Here is a 26,506-nt window from a genome sequence, read left to right as displayed (position 1 = left end):
TCTGCCGACCGCAAAGCGCCGCCACCTACGTTATCCTTATGTACCCCTTATCTGCTGCCCCTAACACCGCCGACCCCTGTATTATATTTATTAACCCCTAATCTGCCCCCCACAACGTCGCCTCCACCTGCCTACACTTATTAACCCCTAATCTGCCGACCGGAGCTCACCGCTATTCTAATAAATGGATTAACCCCTAAAGCTAAGTCTAACCCTAACACTAACACCCCCCTAAATTAAATATAATTTACATCTAACGAAATTAATTAACTCTTATTAAATAAATTATTCCTATTTAAAGATAAATACTTACCTGTAAAATAAATCCTAATATAGCTACAATATAAATTATAATTATATTATAGCTATTTTAGGATTAATATTTATTTTACAGGTAACTTTGTATTTATTTTAACCAGGTACAATAGCTATTAAATAGTTAAGAACTATTTAATAGCTAACATAGTTAAAATAATTACAAAATTACCTGTAAAATAAATACTAACCTAAGTTACAATTAAACCTAACACTACACTATCAATAAATTAATTAAATAAACTACCTACAATTACCTACAATTAACCTAACACTACACTATCAATAAATTAATTAAATACAATTCCTACAAATAAATACAATTAAATAAACTAGCTAAAGTACAAAAAATAAAAAAGAACTAAGTTACAAAAAATAAAAAAATATTTACAAACATAAGAAAAATATTACAACAATTTTAAACTAATTACACCTACTCTAAGCCCCCTAATAAAACAACAAAGCCCCCCAAAATAAAAAATGCCCTACCCTATTCTAAATTACTAAAGTTAAAAGCTCTTTTACCAGCCCTGAACAGGGCCCTTTGCGGGGCATGCCCCAAGAAGTTCAGCTCTTTTGCCTGTAAAAAAAACATACAATACCCCCCCCCAACATTACAATCCACCACCCACATACCCCTAATCTAACCCAAACCCACTTAAATAAACCTAACACTAAGCCCCTGAAGATCATCCTACCTTGTCTTCACCTCACCGGGTATCACCGATCCGTCCTGGCTCCGATATCTTCATCCAACCCAAGCGGGGGCTAGACATCCACTGAAGAAGTCCAGAAGAGGGTCCAAAGTCTTCATCCTATCCGGGAAGAAGAGGCGATCCGGACCGGCAACCATCTTGATCCAAGCGGCATCTTCTATCTTCATCCGATGACGACCGGCTCCATCCTGAAGACCTCCACCGCGGACCCATCTTCTTCCGGCGACGTCCAACTGAAGAATGACGGTTCCTTTAAGGGACGTCATCCAAGATGGCGTCCCTCGAATTCCGATTGGCTGATAGGATTCTATCAGCCAATCGGAATTAAGGTAGGAATATTCTGATTGGCTGATGGAATCAGCCAATCAGAATCAAGTTCAATCCGATTGGCTGATCCAATCAGCCAATCAGATTGAGCTCGCATTCTATTGGCTGTTCCGATCAGCCAATAGAATGCGAGCTCAATCTGATTGGCTGATTGGATCAGCCAATCGGATTGAACTTGATTCTGATTGGCTGATTCCATCAGCCAATCAGAATATTCCTACCTTAATTCCGATTGGCTGATAGAATCGGAATTCGAGGGACGCCATCTTGGATGACGTCCCTTAAAGGAACCGTCATTCTTCAGTTGGACGTCGCCGGAAGAAGATGGGTCCGCGGTGGAGGTCTTCAGGATGGAGCCGGTCGTCATCGGATGAAGATAGGAGATGCCGCTTGGATCAAGATGGTTGCCGGTCCGGATCGCCTCTTCTTCCCGGATAGGATGAAGACTTTGGACCCTCTTCTGGACTTCTTCAGTGGATGTCTAGCCCCCGCTTGGGTTGGATGAAGATATCGGAGCCAGGACGGATCGGTGATACCCGGTGAGGTGAAGACAAGGTAGGATGATCTTCAGGGGCTTAGTGTTAGGTTTATTTAAGGGGGGTTTGGGTTAGATTAGGGGTATGTGGGTGGTGGGTTGTAATGTTGGGGGGGGGGTATTGTATGTTTTTTTTTACAGGCAAAAGAGCTGAACTTCTTGGGGCATGCCCCGCAAAGGGCCCTGTTCAGGGCTGGTAAGGTAAAAGAGCTTTTAACTTTAGTAATTTAGAATAGGGTAGGGCATTTTTTATTTTGGGGGCTTTGTTGTTTTATTAGGGGGCTTAGAGTAGGTGTAATTAGTTTAAAATTGTTGTAATATTTTTCTTATGTTTGTAAATATTTTTTTATTTTTTGTAACTTAGTAATTTTTTATTTTTTGTACTTTAGCTAGTTTATTTAATTGTATTTATTTGTAGGAATTGTATTTAATTAATTTATTGATAGTGTAGTGTTAGGTTAATTGTAGGTAATTGTAGGTAGTTTATTTAATTAATTTATTGATAGTGTAGTGTTAGGTTTAATTGTAACTTAGGTTAGTATTTATTTTACAGGTAATTTTATAATTATTTTAACTATTTTAGCTATTAAATAGTTCTTAACTATTTAATAGCTATTGTACCTGGTTAAAATAAATACAAAGTTACCTGTAAAATAAATATTAATCCTAAAATAGCTATAATATAATTATAATTTATATTGTAGCTATATTAGGATTTATTTTACAGGTAAGTATTTATCTTTAAATAGGAATAATTTATTTAATAAGAGTTAATTAATTTCGTTAGATGTAAATTATATTTAATTTAGGGGGGTGTTAGTGTTAGGGTTAGACTTAGCTTTAGGGGTTAATACATTTATTAGAGTAGCGGTGAGCTCCAGTCGGCAGATTAGGGGTTAATAATTGAAGTTAGGTGTCGGCGATGTTAGGGAGGGCAGATTAGGGGTTAATACTATTTATTATAGGGTTAGTGATGCGGATTAGGGGTTAATAACTTTATTATAGTAGCGCTCAGGTCCGCTCGGCAGATTAGGGTTTAATAAGTGTAGGCAGGTGGAGGCGACGTTGTGGGGGGCAGATTAGGGGTTAATAAATATAGTTAGAGAGAGGGGGTATCAACGGCACTACTTAGCCTATAGTGGCTTAAATATCTCTAATTCCCTATTTGGCCCCAATTTGTCCTTAATATATATGGGGATAATTCCCCTATACAGATATGGACTGCTGAAGGTGCTGTGTAGTATTCAACATGTGAAACTAGGTAGAGGTAGGCTCTAACTCGACAGACTACATGTATAGCACTCTTGGGGGTTAATATAGGGTATAGTTCTAGATAGTATGAAAGACCTAGTTCCTTTAGGCAAAATAGAGTTACTGATGGTCTAGTGAGTTTGCGTGTTCCACGTTAAAACATAACTTTTATTGAGTCAAACTTAATATAAAACACTGGAAATAAAATTTAAAAACACACTTAGATTCTAAAGACTCAGTGGTCGGCCTGTTCTGTATAAGTAGATTCTAGCCAGGTGGGTTCTGGTTTATACTGGAAACCTTCTAAAGTATTATTGCAGCAAGTTAATGAACCTGATGCACACTTATAACAAGAGGTCCTGTAAAGGTTGTGTGTTTATATCCGTGTAATGGACCTAACAGAATTAAATATTCTGAAATAGTCTTAAATAATATTAATCTTAATAAGACATTACTTGGTCATACACAACTGTTACTGTGTGTTTCAATTAAACCTGTGGTTAATACAGCTCTATTTCTATTGTGTTACCTTAATACTGTTTGCTGGTGGATAGTACGCTTTTTATGCTGACATGGGATGATAAGATTACCTTGAATCTTGTTAACGAAGTTAATGGTACTGTAGTCAGCAGTTTTAACCCAATGCATTCAAAATGTCAGATTTAATAATAGGTTAATAGTCCACATATCAGCAGCTTATAAACCTATATTTATAATGTAGCCGTTATTATCAATTGGATAAAAGAGATAAATGTGCACTTTTTATATCTTATTTTTCAGGCTGTGTTAATCCTCATTAATAAATAACATACACACTATTGTTACTCATGTACGGTTCTGTCTTTTCGTTTTGAGTATGCTGTGTTACAATTTAAATCACTGATAAAGACACATTTTGCATGTAAATTTGTAACTGTAGTGTGGCAGTTGTTGCCAATGGGTAACAGAGCTGTTCTCTGATTATGTAAAGAGTTTTAGGTGTAGCTCACTCGAAGCACAAAAGCTGTTTAATTTCAGCCCAGTCATGCACTACCGGTTATACCGGTTCAATTGGGGTTACTGCTAACCACACCACCCGGTATATAGCCGATGGAGTGGATGTAATTTAACCGGTAATCTTTAGGTTATATGCCCATATTGTTTATCAAATATTTGGTTCCCAGTTTACCGGTAAAATTGTATCTGTGTCGAGTGGCTCTCACAGTTCTGCCCCAAAACTAGATATACAGATTTAGTATGTTTTGCGCATCGTCTCTTAAGTAATTATCGAACATGTAAAGAACCAACTTAGTAAAATTCTAACCAGAATAATAACCACCAAAGGCTAATATATAAATAAACTTAGAGCAGGTTTGATACTATAGCATTCTAAGGCTCATCTAAAAAATACAGGAGCTCCAGGACTCCTCACCAATTCCCTAACGTCCCTAACATGTTTCGCCCTAACGGCTTTCTCAAAGGGCGGCAGATTAGGGGTTAATAAATATAATATAGGGGTCGGCGGTGTTAGGGGCAGCAGATTAGGGGTACATAAGGATAACGTAGGTGGCGGCGCTTTGCGGTCGGCAGATTAGGGGTTAATAAGTGTAGGCAGATGGAGGCGACGTTGAGGGGGGCAGATTAGGGGTTAATAAATATAATACAGGGGTCGGCGGTGTTAGGGGGAGCAGATTAGGGGTACATAAGGATAACGTAGGTGGCGGTCGGCAGATTAGGGGTTAAAAAAATGTATTCAAGTGTCGGCGATGTGGGGGGACCTCGGTTTAGGGGTACATAGGTAGTTTATGGGTGTTAGTGTACTTTAGAGTACAGTAGTTAAGAGCTTTAGAAACCAGCGTTAGCCCAGAAAGCTCTTAACTACTGACTTTTTTCCTGCGGCTGGAGTTTTGTCGTTAGATGTCTAACGCTCACTTCAGAAACGACTCTAAATACCGGAGTTATAAAAATCCCATTGAAAAGATAGGATACGCAATTGACGTAAGGGGATCTGCGGTATGGAAAAGTCGCGGCTGAAAAGTGAGCGTTAGACCCTATTTTGAGTGACTCCAAATACCGGCGGTAGCCTAAAACCAGCGTTAGGAGCCTCTAACGCTGGTTTTCACGGCTAACGCCAAACTCCAAATCTAGGCCTATGTAAACCATGTACTACATTCCTACAATTAAGGATGTTGCTTAACATAGGGCATCAATTTCACATAGTTTGTCAAGAAATCGATTTCCATTTCCATGGGTACTACAAACAATACACCAAAAAAATTGCCCCATTTACTATCAATCTATCTCTGTCTATTTATCTCTTATGTGCTCTCTATAGATAAGATAGGGCTACTGTGTGCTTATTGTTTGTAATCCTTTCCCTTTAAATGTGACAGCATTCACAATGTACTTCAAATAATGCAAGTTCAGACACATAATATTCATCCTTTTCCGGGAACACTTCAATATTATTAAACACAGACAGGCTTTGATCAGTGCCAAAACGTAATTATGTTGTATTAGACAATACTGCATCTTAGGCTTTGCATCTAGGCATCAAATTGACCATTTGTTGTGTTTTGTTTGTTTGTATTTGATTGCTATATATTTTTGAGGGAATATCCTTATATTGTGCAATATCTTATTTCTATTTTATTAGCATCTAAAATGGACCCTCAACAAAACTTGTGAACTTGATATCTATCTCCATTAGGGTCCCCAGATTCTATAACCTGTATTAATTTCGCCATTAATATTAAATCACGTTTTTTTAAAGGCTAACAAGTGGTGTGAAGACGGGATCTACTTATTAGCTTCTCAAGCTGTGGACAAGTGCCAGTCACAGGATGGGGCAGAATCAGCTCTGCAGGACATTGATAAGTTTATTGGAAGCTCAAAAGGATATGAGCTTTCCAATCCGATAGATTTCTACAACAAGTATGATTCCATTCTCTCTGAAGAAATAAAGGTGAGGAGACACTTGCACAGTTTTGTTGCAAATCAATGTTATCTGCTTGGAAATGTTAATAAAACAGTCAGTAACATCTTGTTGCATATCGTCAAATGGAGAGCACAAGTTGAACCAACCTCAAATGCTGCAAAAAAATATTATTCACTTTATTTATATTTACATTGTGCACCTAACATGCCCACAGTTTAAAATTATATAAAAGATTAGGAATGTGGGTGATAAAATCCACTCTTAATGAGTATAGTATTTGTAACCCCAAAAAATTGTATCCCTTTTTAAAAGTATATATGCAATTTATGTCTATCATAGCATTTTTATTGGTCTGTCCAGACAGCTGCAATGAACTCCATTCCAAAAAATCTAGTCTCCTTATTATTCATTCCTCCAGTTAGCACCTATATTATAATGACACATTTGAATGTATTATTTGGATCAGCATGCTCTTGGGATCATGCACTGTTAGAGGGACACTCAAGTCAAAATTAAACTTTGTATGAATGTATTGGGTACTTGTAAAGCGCAGCTAATCACCCGTAAGGGTCTCAAGGCGCTGCTCATTTTATCGACCTTGGAAGGATGAAAGGCTTAGGACCTCGCCGGGGATCGAACCTGCAACCCTTGGGTTGCTACACAGCTCAGCCACAGTGCCTTAGCATGCTGAGCTATCTGTCTGGCTTTCATTATTCAGATAGAGCATGCCATTTTTAACAACTTTCCAATTTACTTCCATTAAAAAAAGTGCACAGTCTTTTTATATTTAAACTTTTTGAGTCACCAGCTCCTACTGAGCATGTGCAAGAATTCACAGAATAAGCGTATATGCATTTGTGATTGGCTGATGGCTGTCACATGGTACGTGTATGCATTTGTGATTGGCTGATGGCTGTCACTTGCTACAGGAGGAGTGGAAATAGACATAACTTTTAAAATTGTCAGAAAAAAATAGAATCTACTATTCATTTGAAGTTCAGACTAAGTGCATTTGTTGCTTATGCAAATCTACTGTGTTGACTGGTCCTTTAATATCACTGAGGCAAGCATGCAAGGTAGCAGTGAGCATGAATAATGCTGTTGGTCAAATAACTGCTTCTGCATGCTGTAGCGCTCGCAGACACTACAGAACTATGTGCTTGAAAGAAGGTGACATCACCAGACTCAATGTAGGCTTGCTCAGGACCTGTGCACACACACTTTAAGCACTTCACTAGTGGACCTCTCTTTTAGGACTCCTACAATGAACCTAAAAGATAGTTGGGAAATTATGATTCATTGCTAAACTTTATATATCATATTAATTTATATATTTATTTCTTTTCTAAGATATGGTGAGTCCACGGCTTGAGTAATTACTGTTGGGAATATCTCTTCTGACCTGTAGGAGGAGGCAAAGAGCACCACAGTTAAACTGCTAAATATCACTCCCTTTCCCACAACCCCAGTCATTCTCTTTGCCTTCGGTGCATGGAGGAGGTGAAGTTTAGGTGTCTAAAGAATTTTTTTGATTTAATCTACAAGCAAGTTTTGGGTATAGCCGTATTTCACGTAATTCCTTGGAGTCGGGTAGTGGTGGCTTTAAAGCAGTTAGGAACTTGTAATAGGTACTTACTGTGTTTTCCTAGCAATTGCTGCCCTAGTTTGGAAAGCCAGAGTTGGCTGCTCTGTTCTTTCTTTTTCAAAGGTCTTTGTGAAGAACTGTGTCTTCTCATACCTTGTAACTGTCTACATGCCGGACAGCGGAGTAGGTAAGTTCTTTTTCTTCCAGTTGGGGAGACCATGCACTTAACAAATGAAAAGACACTGCTTTTTTAATGGGACATAGATAATCCTGTTGTATGGGTTACACTGGGGCATGAAGCAGGCACTGTAGCATGTGTGAGACTAACATTTAGCGGCATATTTATGATTGTACGAGCAGACATCATCCGATATAGCGGATTATGTCCGCTGCACATCGATAAATGCCAACAGCATATGCTCTCGGCTTTTATAATTGCACCAGCAGTTCTTGTTCTGCTAGCAGGGGGTGTCAATCAACCCGATCATATTTTATCGGGTTGATTTCTGTCCGCCGCCTCAGAGCAGGCGGACAGGTTATGGAGCAGTGGGCTTTAGACCATGGGGAAACACGGGGCATCAAGCTTTTAAAAAGAAAGGGTAAAATGATTTTATTAGGCTTCATTATCTGACACATATTTACGTGATAAAACAATACAACAAGTTTAAACTGAAAGTAAGGCTAAATTTTCTATTTCAGCAGTTTATTCATTTCCCCTTTGCTTTAAAATAAAACAATGAAACATTTTAAACTGTCAGGTTTGAAAAAACGGATATTTCTGGTACTCAGTGTACCAGGAGGTGGTGCCTCTCTGTGTTGCAGCAGTAATTTGAGCTCGGCAGTTGCGGTCACGTGACCAGCTTTACTTCATAACGTTTCTGAGGAAAAAGTTGTTTTTCTCCATTTCTGGTCTTAATTGGTAGCGGTAAGGCACCTCAGTAATTGAGGTGTGGGGTTTCCTGAGGGGTATTTTAGAAGTTTATTTGATGTTTATTTGATGTTTGATGTTTATTAAATGTTTTTTCTTAACTTTTCTCACATAATTTTAGCTGGGGTTAAATCCTAATTTGGGATAAAATTTAAAGTGTATTTTTTCCTTGGCTTATTTTAATTGAATATTAAAATCTTTGAAACTTATCTGTACAAGTTTATTTACTGTTTCACAACATGTCTGATATGGAGCAAGAGCCTGCTCTCATGAATTCATGCTTATTATGTTTAGATGCACAAATTGCAGCTCCTATCCAATTTTGTTCTTCATGTGTCAAGAAAACCTTGCAAAATAAAGTCAACATTTTTTAGCCTAATGTCTCTCAGGATGATGCTGTTAAAATAATACCTCAGCTTTCTCCTGCTACATCCCAAGCCTCAATGGTGTCACATGCAGTGCCCTGCGGTTCCTCTATAACTCCTAGTGGAGTTTATTTAAAAGCAGAAATTGCTGCCCAGATATCTTCTGCGCTATCTGCTGCATTAGCTGCCATTACCAGATTACAGGGAAAACGCAAGAGGAATTTAGAAATTCAGAAAGTAAGGTACCTGTCCTCAGTTCTGCTTCCCAAGTTGCCCTTTCTCATAAGTCAGATAAGGAAGATACATCAGGACTTTCTGAGGGTGAAATCTCAGATTTGGACAGTATAATTCCTTCTTCTGAGACTGAGGTGGTATCCTTCAGATTTAAGCTTGAACACCTTTGTGTATTGTTAAAGGAGGTTTTTCGCTGCTTTAGATGACTCCAATATCCCTGTCGTTAATAGTTTCTTTGATGAACCTTCCACTTCTGAGGTTTTTCCTGTGCTGGACCATGCTAGGGAGATTATCTTACAGGAATGGGAGAAACCAGGGATGTCTTTTTCCCCATCTCCCATTTTTAAGAAAATGTTTCCTGTCAAGGACTCCATTAAAGACCCTTGGTATACTGTACCCAAAGTTGAAGGGGCCATTTCCACTCTGGCTAAGAGAACCATTTTTCCTATTGAGGATAGCTGCTCTTTTAAGGATCAGATGGATAAGAAGCTGGAGGCTTATTTGAAAAAGATTTATGTTCATCAAGGTCTCCAATGGCAGCCTGCGGTGTGTATTGCCACTGTGTCTAGTGCGGCATCTTATTGGTTCGAAGCCTTGTCTGATTCTCTTCAAGTAGAGACTGCCTTGGATGAAATTCAAGATAGGATTAAAGCTCTTAAGTTGGCCAATTCCTTTATTGCAGATGCCATTTTACAGGTTGTTAGACTAGAAGCTAAAACTTCTAGTTTCGCTGTCCTAGCCCGGAGGGCGTTATGGTTGAAATCCTGGTCTGCGGACGTTTCCTCTAAAGTCAAGTTTCTGGCAATTCCTTACAAGGGCAAAAGCTTGTTGGGACCCGGTTTGGCAGAAATGATCTCTGATATTACGGGTGGAAAAGGGTCTTTTCTACCTCAAGATAAGAAGAATAGGCCTAAAGGACGTAAGAGTAATTTTCGTTCCTTTCGTAACTTCAGAGGAAAGCCTTCCCCTTCTTCTTCCAAGCAGGAACAATCCAAGTATTTTTGGAAACCCAATCAGTCTTGGAACAAGGGGAAACAATCAAAGAAACCTGCAGCTGACTTTTCTACCCTAAGACAAGAAATCTAAGGGGAAGTACAAACAAGCCAATCATTTCATTCATTTGGCTCCCCTAGAGATCAAAAGACCATTCCAACTAGAGTTATAAATTCCTCCAATCCTTCATTGAAACCAGGATCTTCTTGGTCTAGCAACATACAGACCAAACAGCCAATTTCCAATAAGAAATCTGCATGAAGGGACGGCCCCTGTCCCGAAGATCTTCTAGTAGGGGGCAGATTTCTCAATATCAAATTCCAGGGTTATCGCATAGACTTTAGCACCACACTTCCCTGGAAACAGTTTAATCTGTCTCACGCTCCAAAGGATCTGGTAGAGGCGGCTGCCTTTGTTCAATGAGTTCAAGACAAAGAGGACATGGTAGTGATCCAACCGGTTCCAAACTCTAAACAGGTACAGGGTTTCTATTCCAACTTCTTCATCGTCCTAAAGAAGGAGGGCACCTTCCATTCTATTCTGGACCTAAAGACTCTGAACAACTTTTTGTACCTAATTTCAAAATGGAAATGGTCCGTACCTTTTTGTCTCTAGTTTAGGAAGTTCTATTTATGACAACCATAGATTTAAAAGATGCTTATCTACACAGTTTCTAAGATTTGCATTTCTCAACAAACATTACCAATTTGTGGCCCTCCCCTTCGGTTTGGCCACAGCCCAAAGCATCTTCACACAGATATTAGGGGCTCTCTTGGCAGTAATCAGAGCACAGGGAATCTCCATTGCCCCTTATTTAGATGATATTTTGGTCCAAGCTCCATCTCTTTTTGTGGCTACTGCTAATACCCACAAAATGGTATCTTTCCTTCAGGAACATAGATGGGAAATCCATATCCCTAAAAGTTTTTTATCACCAGCCACAAGGGTGTTTTTTCTGGGAGTTATATGAGACTCTGTTCAAATGTGCTTGTTTCTCACAGATACTCACAGAACTAAACTTCAGACTGCCTATACTTCCCTACAGATGGCCATCAGTAGCAAAATGTATGGAAGTAGTGGGTCTTATGATAGCAGCGTCAGACACAGTACCTTTTGCTCATTTTTATCTTCATCCTCTCCAATTGTCCATGCTTCAACAGTGGTTGAATGATTGTTTCCATCTGAAACAGCAGATAGAGCTTTGTTCTTCAGCCAGACTATCTCTCTCATGGTGGAGGGAAAGTCCCTATTTGACCATTGGAGTGACTTTTTTTCAACCTTGGTTTCTACGGAGGCAAGTCTGATGGGTTGAGGCGCTGTTTGGGATACCTGGAGGGCGCAGGGAGTATGGTCCACTCAGGAGGCGAGGTTGCCTTACAACATCCTAGATCTTTGTGTAATTCTTCAGGCCCTTCAATCCTTTTTCAAGCAGGAGAGATTAATTTAGTTCCCATCAGACCACGTCACTGCCATTTTGTACATCAATCATCAAAGAGGGACTCAAAGTCCCTTAGCTATGCGAGAGGTATCTCTAATTCTGTCTTGATCAGAGGAAAACTGCTGCACCTTATCAGCTATTCACATTCCCAGAGTAAACAATTGGAAAGGAAACTACCTAAGTCTCAAGAGTCATTGCCAGACTCAAACAGGAATCAGATTCTGTAAATTCTCATAGCTCCTGTGTGGCCCTGCAGAACTTGGTATGCAGAACTAATTCAGATGTCATCTCTTCCTCCATGGGATCTACGCCTATAGAAAGATCTGCTGTCTCAAGGACCCTTGTATTATCCAGATCTCAAATCTCTGAATTTGACAGCGTGGAGGTTGAAGCCTAGTTCTCAAAAACAGAGGTTTCTCAGATTCTGTTATCTCTACTCTTCTGCAACCCAGAAAGCCTGTCACACAGAATATCTATTATAATATTTGGAAAGCTTACTTTCTTTGGGGTTCTTTTAGAGGTTTCTCTTGAAAATCTTTTAGAATCCTTAGAATTTTTTAGTTCCTTCAAGATAAGGGTTTATCGGCTATTTCTTTAAAGGGTCAGGTTTCTACATTATCTGTTTTGTCTCACAAGAAGCTGGCTAAGTTGCCTGATGTTCAAACTTTTGTGCAAGCCTTGGTTAGAATTCGCCCTTTTATTATTCCCATTTCTCCCCCTTTGGAATTTAAATCTGGTTCTTTCTGTTCTGCAAGATCCCCCCTTTGAACCTGTCAGGGTGCCAGGAATCAGACTGAGACGAGAAGTGCAAAAATAATCACACCTTTATTAATAGCAAAAAATAATAAAAAGTCCACAAGTCAAATAACAAGCCAGTAATCAAAACCAGAGCTGGTAGTCAGTCAAGCCGAGTCAGGAGCCAAAGCGTGTAGTCAGACGAGCCGGAATCAGGAACTCGGAGAACAGCAGAGTCAGGAACAAGCCAGGGATCAGGCACCAGGAGGGACGTCAGACAGCCAGGTAATACACAGGAGCTCTCACAAACAGGTCTGAGACAACGCAAGGGCAAAGCATACTGAACAAAGGCCCTTTAAATAATAAGTGATGACATCACAATTCTGAGCCTACATCCTGACTCACATGGATGATGTAAACCAGTCTGGCCATAAAAGGAAGTGCAGGAAGTGAGCATCATCTCCCAGAATCCACCAAAGCAGCAAGAGAGGTGAGTAAAATGGCTGCCTGCAGCACATGGCAAACAAGGCAGGAAAAAACCCTGACAGAACCTAAGCATACTAAATACCTAAAGTTATTGTCATGGAAGGTTCTCTTTCTTCTAGCCATTTCTTCCACTGGAAGAGTTTCTGAATTATCAGCTCTGTCTTCTGATCACCCCTTCCTGGTTTTTCATCAGGATAAAGCAGTCCTCCAGAGTCAAAATATGATTTTCTTCAGTAGTGTCTTCAGAAAATTTTAATCAGGAAATTGTTGTTCCATCACTGTGCCCAAATTCTTCTTATTCAAAGTAACGCCTACTACACCATTTGGATGTAGTCAGAGCCTTAAAATGTTATCTTCAGGCTAGATTTTGGTCAGACTTCTACCTTGTTTCTCCACTTTTCAGGCGTCAGGGTCAAAAGGCTACAGTGGTGGCCTTGGCATCATGGCTAAAGCAGACTATTTGTAAAGCTTACTTGGATGCGGGAAAACCACCTCCAAAAAGAGTAACTGCTCATACTTCTAGGTCTGTATATATTACTTAGGCCTTAAAAAATGACACCTGCTTGAAACAGATTTGCAAAGCGGCAACTTGGTCTTCATCCATACCTTTTCTCAAGTTTACCATTTTGATATTTATGCTTCTTCTGAAGCTGGTTTTGGCTGCAGTGTCTGGTAAATAAGAACGTAAATCATTTTGTCCCACCCGTCTTTAACATGGACTCTCAGTTTGGATATTGTATTCCACATGTTATGGACACCTATGGGCTCTCATCATCTTACGAAAGAAAACAAAATTTATACTTTCCGATAAATTTGTTTCTTTTGGAATGATGGGAGTCCACAGAATCCGCCCAGATTTTGCTATATGGGCAACAGTTCTTATTTGCACCTCTTAACCCTGCTTTCTGTCTTTCCTACCATTTCTGTCTCTCTCCTCTGGCTATACGTAGTGGGGAGAGGAGGTGGGGGATTAAAGCTCTTGTGAGGGTTCTTCACCTCCTCCTATTGGCAGGAAATATATCCCACATGTTATGGACACCTACGGACTCTCATTATACCGAAAGAAAGAAATTTATCAGTAAGTATAAATTCTGTTTTTGTTTTCATTAGTGTCTTTTCTAATCCATTAGAAGACCAATAAGAAGGATTTTGCACAGTTTCCCATGGGGTAGTTTAAATCTGAGGCTGCTTTAATCCATTATAAAACCTAGTTATTGCCTGGGTTTCCAGTAGCTTTATATTATGTAAACTCTCCTAATGCTTTTCATGGAGAATGTTAGACAATGTTATGTCAATCTGTCATATGTATATAAAATGTGTACACTATATAAAGTGTTGGTAAACTTTCCTCTTTGTATAAACAGATCTGGAATGTTATCAATATTTTACATGGCATTTAATTCATCAGTTGTAATGAAGATACGCTTTAACTTACTTTTTAATGAAGCACTGAAATTCAAATACCCTGTGCTCTAGCCTCCCACTTCAAAAATAATTGTTTTTGTGAGCTAAAGGTTTGAACTGCTCTCCAATTGGAGCACTAGCCATACGGCACTCACACAATTGCTTTTGTGTGGCTACAGCACTGATCGGAGAGCAGTTCAAACCGTTAGCTCCCCAAAAAATGGCGGCCAGAGCAGGAGATATTTGAATTTCAGTGCTTCATTAAAAAGTAAGTTAAAGCATATCTTCATTACAACTGATGAATTAAACTCTATCTAAAATATTGCTAACATTGGGTATTATAGCTCAGTTTGTTTAGATACTAGGTTATTTAAAGGGACATGAAACCCCAAATTTTTCTTTCATAATTTAGGTAGAACATACAATTTTAAACAACTTTCCAGTTTATTTTTATTATCAAATTTGCTTCATTCTCTTGGTATTATTTGTTGAAGGAACAGCAATGCAATACTGGTTTCTAACTGAACATATGGGTGACCCAATGACAATCGGTATATATATTTATATATATATATATATGCATCCACCAATCAGTAGCTAGAACCTAGGTTCTCTGCTGCTCATGAGCTTACCTAGTTAAACCTTTCAGCAATGAATAACAAGAGAAGGAAGCAAATTAAATACTAGGGAGTCAATTTATTAAAGTCTGGAGGACATGATACGCTGTAGCGTATCATGTCGGCCAGACATCGCTGAATGCATACGCTGTCCATATTCAGCATTGCACAAGCAGTTCTAGTGAACTGCTTGTGCAATACCGCCCTCTGCAGAATCAGCCGCTAGCAGGGGGTGTCAATGAGCCCGATCGTATAGGATTGGGCGGATTGCTGTATGCCGCCTCAGAGGTGGCGTATAAGTTAAGGAGCAACGATCTATAGAACGCTGCTTCTTAACTCCTGTTTCTGGCAAGCCTGAAGGCTCATGTGGAAACAGGGTGAATTGGCCCAATTCGGCCAATAATAATTTGACCCCCAGAAGTAAAATGAAAAGCTGTTTAAAATTGTATGCTCTGTCTAAATCATGAATGTCTTATTATACCTTTACTGTCCCTTTAAGAGAAATGGCTTGCATTTGAATGCTAAAAGAACAGAGTATCTGGGAGAAGAGTTTTAAAAAGTAATTTAAACTAAACTAGTTAAAGGGGGGGGGTAGAATTAGTATATCCACCAGCCCCCCACAGCATGCCAAAACTGTTTTAGTTCAAGTTACAGTTCTATAAATTCTAGTAAAAATGTTTTTCATGCCATCAACATAAAGGCTTAAAGTTTAGGAAATAAATTACCTGAACTCACTTAAAGGGCCATAATACCCAAATGTTTAAACACTTGAAAGTGATGCAGCATAGCTGTAAAAAGCTGACTAGAAAATATCTCCTGAACATCTCTATGTAAAAAAGAAAGATATTTTACCTCAAAAGTTCCTCAGTAGCCACCTCCAATTGTAAAGGATTTCTAAGCAGCATTTTAGTGTGTCTGTCCTGGGACAGCTAAAAGGATGAGCCTCGTGAACTCTCCTATTATTCACCAATCAGGTAAAGGAAGCTTACTATGAAATCTCAAGAGAGTTAAGTCAAATCTCATGAGTTCACAGTAAGAGTTCATGACCTCAGCACTGCTGATGCTGATTGGCTGCTGTTCATTTCTTCATTATTTTTTTTACCTGCAGCTGGGAGCAGCTGAGTATAACTTTTTACACAGAACTTACTCTGCTGAGCTGAGGGGATTGTGAGGTAAAATATCTTCCTTTTTTACATAGAGATGTGCAGGTGATATTTTCCTGTCAGCTTTTTGCAGTTATACGGCATCAGTTTCAAGTGATTTAGCATATGAGTATTGTGTTCCTTTAAATAATGACTTGGATATAGTGGCTATAACAGAATCATTGTACAGTGATTCTCATCACTGGGACAGTCATACCTGGATACAAGCTATTTAAAAAGAACAGAGAAGGAAAGAAAGTGAAAACTAGGAATAATAGAGTTGAACTGAGAGATGCTATAAAAAAATTGGAGGATTGCACAAATGAATGGTATTTACAGTTTAACAATGAAAAATCCAAACATTAATTATAGACTCAATGACAGGAATTATTATTTCAGATGATTTCAAATTTAGTAAAGAATGTAGTATTGCAGCGAGTTATGCCAATAGAATGCTTAGTTTTATTGGTAGAGGTATTTGCAGGAGAAATATTAAGGTTCTTATGCCCCTTTACAGATCACAGGCTTCATCTTGAGTATTGTGTGCAGTTATGGAGGCCATATCTCCAGAATGATATAAACAAACTGTAATCTGTTCAACGGAGGGCTACTGAAATACTATATGGTCTAAAAAATAAAACTTACCAGGAAAGGCTCAATGGCCTAGATATGCATAGCGTAGAAGAGAGAAGGGAAAGAGTCGATATGAAAGTAATTTACAAGTATATTAAGGAACTACGTAAAGCTGAACCTGTGAGCATGATCTCAAGCTGAAGGGTAGTATGTTTAGAAGTAATTTGCAGAAGCTCTTCCTCACAGAAAGTATGGTTAATTCATAGGGGCCGATTTATTAAGCTCCGTATGGATGCCCCGGGCATCCATACGGAGCTTAATAAATTGGCCCCTGTTCCCCCGGGCTGCTTCATAACTTGTCCGCCTGCTCTGAGGCCGTGGACAGAAATTAACCCGATTGAATACGATCGGGTTGATTGACACCCTTTGCTATCAGCCGACTGGCCGCGAATCTGCAGGGGGCGGCATTGCACTAGCAGTTCACAAAAACTGTTGGTGCAATGACAAATGCCAACAACGTACGCTTTTGGCATTTATCAATGTGCAGCGGACATATCATATCATGTCTGCTCGCACTATGATAAATCTACCCCATGGAATAAACTTCTATTAGAGGTGGTAATGACAAACACTGTGGGGGACTTCAAGAATGCCTGGGATAAGCATAAGGCTGTCCTATAAACTAGTGACAATTACACTTTTAGGATTATCTTTTGTCAAAATCAATGTTTCTACGTTTCACATGACCTTAAAAGGGAATCTAAAAATTGAAATGTAACTGTTATGATTCAGACAGCTAAGTTCCAATTTGCAAAAGAGACATGCATGGTCTTCAGCAAAGGATACCAAGAGAACAAATCAAATAAAAGTACTTTTTTTAATTGCATGCTGTATCTGAACCATGAAAATTTAACTTTGAATTTAGTGTCCCTTTAATTGATATTATTGATTTCATATTAATTATTTTTACAGTTTTATTTCCATTAATGCATTTATTATTTTTTATTTTTATACTATATTATTCAAATGTATTTTCCAAAACAAAACTTTTTTTTTTAATTTTTTTTTTTTTATTATAGTCAAGCTTACAAAAAGTGCTACAGAAGTTGGCCAATGTTCAAGAAATGTTTGATAAAAGACAAGCGAGTTTAAAGAAGCTTGCTGCAAAACAAACAAGGCCTGTCCAACCTGTGGCACCTCACCCAGAATCCTCTCCAAAAAGATCTCCAAAGACCACACGGCCAACTTCATTAGGTAAGGTTTATGCTGTTTGCATTGGACTAGCTTACGAGTGGAGAGCTATTTATCGCTCCCTGTGCCCTAACCCGCTACACATATTATATACCGTTTTTCTGGCCATTAAATGGAATTTCTAAAGATACCATTATTTTCATAAAATCTTATAATTTACTATAAACATTGAAAATGAAATTTACCCCCATCAAACCATATATTTTTGAAAAGTAGACACCGTAGGGTATTTAAAATGATGGTATTTTAACACTTTCCATGCATTAATTCAGCCACCAGTCTTTGTCAAAGTTTGGGTAGTCATTTTTTTGTGTTATTTTTCACACACGTATTTTAGGCATGGATTCTCAGTTCCTGTTATGTGTTACTGCCAAACAATACCTCAATGTGTGTTCAACAACATCTCCTGAGTACAGTTATACCACCCATGTATAGGTGTGTTGGGTTCTCTGGGGGCTAAAAGGCCTTATTTTTAGGGGGCGCATTCCAGTTTTCCAACTTGAAATTTTCACATCGGTCATCATGCACCCATGTCCTATTTGGGACATTTCTGAAGCCGGACAATGAAATTTACCCCCATCAACCATCGACTTTTGAAAGGTAGACACCCTAGGGAATTTAAAATGCTGGTACTTTAACACTTTCCATGCACTAATTCAACCACTAGTCTTTGTCAAACTTTTTGGTAGTCCTCTTTTTGTGTTATTTTTCACACACATTGTGTTACTGCTAAAAAAACCTCAATATGTGTTCAACTATATCTCATGAGTACAGTGATACCACCCATGTATAGGTGTGTTGGGTTCTCTGGGGGCTAAAAGGCCTTATTTTCGGGGGCGCATTCCAATTTTCAGCTTGAAATTTTCACATCTGTCATCATGCACTCGTGTCCTATTTGGGAGATTTCTGAAGCCGGCCAATGAAATTTACCCCCATCAAACCATATATTTTTGAAAAGTAAACACCGTAGGGTATTTAAAATGATGGTATTTTAACACTTTCCATGCATTAATTCAGCCACCAGTCTTTGTCAAAGTTAGGGTAGTCATTTTTTTGTGTTATTTTTCACACACGTATTTTAGGCATGGATTCTCAGTTCCTGTTATGTGTTACTGACAAACAATACCTCAATGTGTGTTCAACAACATCTCCTGAGTACAGTTTTACCACCCATGTATAGGTGTGTTGGGTTCTCTGGGGGCTAAAAGGCCTTATTTTTAGGGGGCGCATTCCAGTTTTCCAACTTGAAATTTTCACATCTGTCATCATGCACCCATGTCCTATCTGGGACATTTCTGAAGCCGGACAATGAAATTTACCCCCATCAACCATCGACTTTTGAAAGGTAGACACCCTAGGGAATTTAAAATGCTGGTATTTTAACACTTTCCATGCACTAATTCAACCACCAGTCTTTGTCAAACTTTTTGGTAGTCCTCTTTTGTGTTATTTTTCACACACATTGTATTTTAGGCATGGATTTTCAGTTCCTGTTATGTGTTACTGCCAAAAAACACCTCAATATGTGTTCAACTATATCTCCTGAGTACAGTGATACCACCCATGTATAGGTGTGTCGGGTTCTCTGGGGGGCTAAAAGGCCTTATTTTTAGGGGACACATTCAAGTTTTTCAACTTGGAATTTTCACATCTGTCATCATGCACCCATGTCCTATTTGGGACATTTCTGAAGCTGGCCAATGAAATTTACCCCATCAAACCATATATTTTTGAAAAGTAGACACACTAGGGTATTTCAAATGCTGGTATTTTAACACTTTCTATGCACTAATTCAACCACCAGTCTTTGTTAAACTTTTGGGTAGTCATTTTTTTGTGTTATTTTTCACACACATTGTACTTTAGGCATGGATTCTCAGTTCCTGTTATGTGTTACTGCCAAAAAACACCTCAATATGTGTTCAACTATATCTCCTGAGTACAGTGATACCACCCATGTATAGGTGTGTCGGGTTCTCTGGGGGCTAAAAGGCCTTATTTTTAGGGAACGCATTCCAGTTTTTCAACTTGGAATTTTCACATCTGTCATCATGCACTCGTGTCCTATTTGGGAGATTTCTGAAGCCGGCCAATGAAATTTACCCCCATCAAACCATATATTTTTGAAAAGTAGACACCGTAGGGTATTTAAAATGATGGTATTTTAACACTTTCCATGCATTAATTCAGCCACCAGTCTTTGTCAAAGTTAGGGTAGTCATTTTTTTTGTGTTATTTTTCACACACGTATTTTAGGCATGGATTCTCAGTTCCTGTTATGTGTTACTGACAAACAATACCTCAATGTGTGTTCAACAACATCTCCTGAGTACAGTTTTACCACCCATGTATAGGTGTGTTGGGTTCTCTGGGGGCTAAAAGGCCTTATTTTTAGGGGGCGCATTCCAGTTTTCCAACTTGAAATTTTCACATCTGTCATCATGCACCCATGTCCTATCTGGGACATTTCTGAAGCCGGACAATGAAATTTACCCCCATCAACCATCGACTTTTGAAAGGTAGACACCCTAGGGAATTTAAAATGCTGGTATTTTAACACTTTCCATGCACTAATTCAACCACCAGTCTTTGTCAAACTTTTTGGTAGTCCTCTTTTGTGTTATTTTTCACACACATTGTATTTTAGGCATGGATTTTCAGTTCCTATTATGTGTTACTGCCAAAAAACACCTCAATATGTGTTCAACTATATCTCCTGAGTACAGTGATACCACCCATGTATAGGTGTGTTGGGTTCTCTGGGGGGCTAAAAGGCCTTATTTTTAGGGGACACATTCAAGTTTTTCAACTTGGAATTTTCACATCTGTCATCATGCACCCATGTCCTATTTGGGACATTTCTGAAGCTGGCCAATGAAATTTACCCCATCAAACCATATATTTTTGAAAAGTAGACACACTAGGGTATTTCAAATGCTGGTATTTTAACACTTTCTATGCACTAATTCAACCACCAGTCTTTGTTAAACTTTTGGGTAGTCATTTTTTTGTGTTATTTTTCACACACATTGTACTTTAGGCATGGATTCTCAGTTCCTGTTATGTGTTACTGCCAAAAAACACCTCAATATGTGTTCAACTATATCTCCTGAGTACAGTGATACCACCCATGTATAGGTGTGTCGGGTTCTCTGGGGGGCTAAAAGGCCTTATTTTTAGGGAACGCATTCCAGTTTTTCAACTTGGAATTTTCACATCTGTCATCATGCACTCGTGTCCTATTTGGGAGATTTCTGAAGCCGGCCAATGAAATTTACCCCCATCAAACCATATATTTTTGAAAAGTAGACACCGTAGGGTATTTAAAATGATGGTATTTTAACACTTTCCATGCATTAATTCAGCCACCAGTCTTTGTCAAAGTTTGGGTAGTCATTTTTTTGTGTTATTTTTCACACACGTATTTTAGGCATGGATTCTCAGTTCCTGTTATGTGTTACTGCCAAACAATACCTCAATGTGTGTTCAACAACATCTCCTGAGTACAGTTATACCACCCATGTATAGGTGTGTTGGGTTCTCTAGGGGCTAAAAGGCCTTATTTTTAGGGGGCGCATTCCAGTTTTCCAACTTGAAATTTTCACATCTGTCATCATGCACCCATGTCCTATTTGGGACATTTCTGAAGCCGGACAATGAAATTTACTCCCATCAACCATCGACTTTTGAAAGGTAGACACCCTAGGGAATTTAAAATGCTGGTATTTTAACACTTTCCATGCACTAATTCAACCACCAGTCTTTGTCAAACATTTTGGTAGTCCTCTTTTTGTGTTATTTTTCACACACATTGTATTTTAGGCATGGATTTTCAGTTCCTGTTATGTGTTACTGCCAAAAAACACCTCAATATGTGTTCAACTATATCTCCTGAGTACAGTGATACCACCCATGTATAGGTTTGTCGGGTTCTCTGGGGGGCTAAAAGGCCTTATTTTTAGGGGACACATTCAAGTTTTTCAACTTGGAATTTTCACATCTGTCATCATGCACCCATATCCTATTTGGGACATTTCTGAAGCTGGCCAATGAAATTTACCCCATCAAACCATATATTTTTGAAAAGTAGACACACTAGGGTATTTGAAATGCTGGTATTTTAACACTTTCCATGCACTAATTCAACCACCAGTGTTTGTTAAACTTTTGGGTAGTCATTTTTATTGTGTTATTTTTCACACACATTGTACTTTAGGCATGGATTCTCAGTTCCTGTTATGTGTTACTGCTAAAAAAACCTCAATATGTGTTCAACTATATCTCATGAGTACAGTGATACCACCCATGTATAGGTGTGTCGGGTTCTCTGAGGGGCTAAAAGGCCTTATTTTTAGGGGACGCATTCCAGTTTTTCAACTTGGAATTTTCACATCTGTCATCATGCACCCATGTCCTATTTGGGACATTTCTGAAGCTGGCCTATGAAATTTACCCCATCAAACCATATATTTTTGAAAAGTAGACACCCTAGGGTATTTCAAATGCTGGTATTTTAACACTTTCCATGCACTAATTCAACCGCCAGTCTTTGTCAAACTTTTGAGTAGTCATTTTTTTGTGTTATTTTTCACACACATTGTACTTTAGGCATGGATTCTCAGTTCCTGTTAAGTGTTACTGACAAAAAACACCTCAATATGTGTTCAACTACAGGGAGTGCAGAATTATTAGGCAAGTTGTATTTTTGAGGATTAATTTTATTATTGAACAACAACCATGTTCTCAATGAACCCAAAAAACTCAATAATATCAAAGCTGAATAGTTTTGGAAGTAGTTTTTAGTTTGTTTTTAGTTTTAGCTATTTTAGGGGGATATCTGTGTGTGCAGGTGACTATTACTGTGCATAATTATTAGGCAACTTAACAAAAAACAAATATATACCCATTTCAATTATTTATTTTTACCAGTGAAACCAATATAACATCTCAACATTCACAAATATACATTTCTGACATTCAAAAACAAAACAAAAACAAATCAGTGACCAATATAGCCACCTTTCTTTGCAAGGACACTCAAAAGCCTGCCATCCATGGATTCTGTCAGTGTTTTGATCTGTTCACCATCAACATTGCGTGCAGCAGCAACCACAGCCTCCCAGACACTGTTCAGAGAGGTGTACTGTTTTCCCTCCTTGTAAATCTCACCTTTGATGATGGACCACAGGTTCTCAATGGGGTTCAGATCAGGTGAACAAGGAGGCCATGTCATTAGATTTTCTTCTTTTATACCCTTTCTTGCCAGCCACGCTGTGGAGTACTTGGACGCGTGTGATGGAGCATTGTCCTGCATGAAAATCATGTTTTTCTTGAAGGATGCAGACTTCTTCCTGTACCACTGCTTGAAGAAGGTGTCTTCCAGAAACTGGCAGTAGGACTGGGAGTTGAGCTTGACTCCATCCTCAACCCGAAAAGGCCCCACAAGCTCATCTTTGATGATACCAGCCCAAACCAGTACTCCACCTTCACCTTGCTGGTGTCTGAGTCGGACTGGAGCTCTCTGCCCTTTACCAATCCAGCCACGGGCCCATCCATCTGGCCCATCAAGACTCACTCTCATTTCATCAGTCCATAAAACCTTAGAAAAATCAGTCTTGAGATATTTCTTGGTCCAGTCTTGACGTTTCAGCTTGTGTGTCTTGTTCAGTGGTGGTCGTCTTTCAGCCTTTCTTACCTTGGCCATGTCTCTGAGTATTGCACACCTTGTGCTTTTGGGCACTCCAGTGATGTTGCAGCTCTGAAATATGGCCAAACTGGTGGCAAGTGGCATCTTGGCAGCTGCACGCTTGACTTTTCTCAGTTCATGGGCAGTTATTTTGCACCTTGGTTTTTCCACACGCTTCTTGCGACCCTGTTGACTATTTTGAATTAAACACTTGATTGTTCGATGATCACGCTTCAGAAGCTTTGCAATTTTAAGAGTGCTGCAACCCTCTGCAAGATATCTCACTATTTTTGACTTTTCTGAGCCTGTCAAGTCCTTCTTTTGACCCATTTTGCCAAAGGAAAGGAAGTTGCCTAATAATTATGCACACCTGATATAGGGTGTTGATGTCATTAGACCACACCCCTTCTCATTACAGAGATGCACATCACCTAATATGCTTAATTGGTAGTAGGCTTTCAAGCCTATACAGCTTGGAGTAAGACAACATGCATAAAGAGGATGATGTGGTCAAAATACTCATTTGCCTAATAATTCTGCACTCCCTGTATATCTCCTGAGTACAGTGATAGCACCCATGTATATGTGTGTTGGGTTGTTCTTTGGGAGCTAAAAGGCCTTATTTTTAGGGGGCACATTCTATTTTTTCAACCACAATGTCTTTGTCAAACTTTTGGGTAGTCATTTTTTTGTGTTATTTTTGACACACTTTGGAGCCTATTTATCATATGTCTGTCGGACTTGATCCGACAGTGTGGATCAGGTCCGACAGACATCGCTGAATGCGGAGAACAATACGCTCTCCGTATTCAGCATTGCACCAGTAGCTCTTGTGAGCTGCTGGTGCAACGTTGCCCCCTGCAGACTCGCGGCCAATCGGCCACCAGCAGGGGGTGTCAATCAATCCGATCGTACTCGATCGGTTTGATTTCCCGCGATTCCTGTCCACCTCATCAGAGGTCTTTAGATTGCTGCTCCATTACTTGTGTTTCTGGCGAGTCTGAAGACTCGCCAGAAACACGGGCCTTCAAGCTCCGTTCGGAGCTTGATAGATAGGCCCCATAGTATTTTAGGCATGGATTCTCAGTTCCTGTTATGTGTTACTGACAAAAAAACACCTCAATATGTGTTCAACAACATCTCCTGAGTACATTGAAACAACCCATGTATAGATGTGTCGGGTTCTCTGGGGGGCTAAAAGGCCTTATTTTTAGGGGGCACATTCCAGTTTTTCAACTTGGAATTTTCACATCTGTCATCATCCTCCCATGTCCTATTTGGGACATTTCTGAAGCCGGCCAATGAGATTTACCCACATCAAATATATTTTTTAAAAGTAGACACCCTAAGATATTTCAAATGCTGGTATTTTAACACTTTCCATGCATTAATTCAACCTCCAGTCTTTGTCAAACTTTTGGGTAGTAATTTTTTGTGTTATTTTTCACACACATTTTACTTTAGGCATGGATTCATACTTCCTGTTATGTGTTACTTCTAAAAAACACCTCAATATGTGTTCAACAACATCTCCAGAGTACAGTGATACCACCCATGTATAGATGTGGTGGGTTTTCTGGGGGCTAAAAGGCCTTATGTTTAAGGGGCGCATTCCAGTTTTTCAACTTGGAATTTTCACATTCCATGCACCCATGTCCTATTTAGGACATTTCTGAAGCCGGCCAATGTAAATTACCCCTATCAAACCATATATTTTTTAAAAGTAGACACCCTAGGGTATTTCAAATGCTGGTATTTTAACACTTTCCATGCACTAATTCAACCACCAGTCTTCGTCAATTTATTGGGCATTCATTTTTTTGTGTTATTTTTCACACACATTGTATTTTTGACATGGATTCTCAGCTCCTGTTATGTGTTACTGCCAAAGAAGACCCCAATATGTGTTCAACAACATCTCCTGAGTACAGTGATACCACCATATGCATAGGTTTGTTGGCTTGTTTGGGGGGTGCAATGCCAAATGTCTGACATGGGTTTGTGATTTTTTTTTTCACATTTAACATATTTTCTTTACCTATAGTTTTTTTTGGGGGTCTTTATACATACCCCAATTTATTTGTTTTTCATGAATGTGTATATATTTGAAATGTTGACACCCCAAGGTATTGTATATGGAGTGCTTTGATGCCTTTGAAGCAACCGTTTTAGCCAAAAAAATTGGAGAAAGTGTATGGTGGTAATTTTTCCATTTTCATTTTTACACACACACACACTGCTTTTTGACTATGATTTAGGAGAGACTGTTGTAAGTTATTGCAAAAAAATTCATTAGGTTGTTTTCTGCAAAGCACCCTGAGAACACCTATGTCCCCCATGCATAGGTTTGACAGGGGTTTTGGTATAAAAAAAAAAAAAAGCAGCCCCAATTTTAGGAGAAGTAGTGAAATGTAAAAATCTGGCACAGTAAAAGTAAAAAAACAACCAAAAAATATCTAACAGTAAATATAACCAAAAAAACAGCAAATGTATTTATTTTTTTAAAAATTGACCATTGTATGGTACTGCTAGAAGCAGTCCACTCCCCAATGCAGAGTCCAGGCTGTCCAGGGCAATCAGGACAGTGATATATGGTGTCCCTTCTCTGCCCCCTCTTGGTACAGACTCTGCATTTTTTTGTGGTCTCTGCGGCAGTAGGGGGGATTTTAAAAATAAAATGAGTAGCCCCAACTCTGCTCTCTCCCATCCCCCCCCCCCCCCGGGAGCATGTGCATCATGGTACAAAATCCCCGAAATGATCTGGAGCTGAAACTGTAAAAAGGTCTGTTTCATCCCCGGTTTGCTTTTTTTTTTAACAATGAAAAAGCATTGTGGGTTGCAATCTGCATTAGGTAAATTGCAACCTTTTTGTACCAGGCCCTTGTCTTTCGCATAATTAGGTAGGGGTGCAGCAGCTGATCTGCCAGATCAACCCCACCTATATGCCGGTTATAAGACTTGATGCACACTGGCTTCCTTATGATTTCAGCCACGGTCAGAGACCGCCA

The 26,506-nt window shown here is 39.1% G+C and overlaps 1 protein-coding gene across 1 annotated transcript in view; it reads left to right on the top strand.

Moving 5' to 3' along the window:
* MCF2L2 (MCF.2 cell line derived transforming sequence-like 2) overlaps nt 1–26,506 on the top strand; it is a 1,253,992-nt gene that overhangs the window by 382,733 nt on the left and 844,753 nt on the right. Inside the window, 2 exon segments of the mRNA XM_053711855.1 lie at nt 5,897–6,088; nt 17,641–17,815. Of these exon segments, the coding sequence (XP_053567830.1) occupies nt 5,897–6,088; nt 17,641–17,815 (367 nt within the window).

The sequence above is a fragment of the Bombina bombina genome, chromosome 4 (assembly GCF_027579735.1).
Source record: "Bombina bombina isolate aBomBom1 chromosome 4, aBomBom1.pri, whole genome shotgun sequence".
Taxonomy (NCBI): domain Eukaryota; kingdom Metazoa; phylum Chordata; class Amphibia; order Anura; family Bombinatoridae; genus Bombina; species Bombina bombina.
The sequence above is the reverse complement of the archived record's forward strand: the minus strand, read 5'-3'. Positions and strand labels throughout refer to the sequence as shown.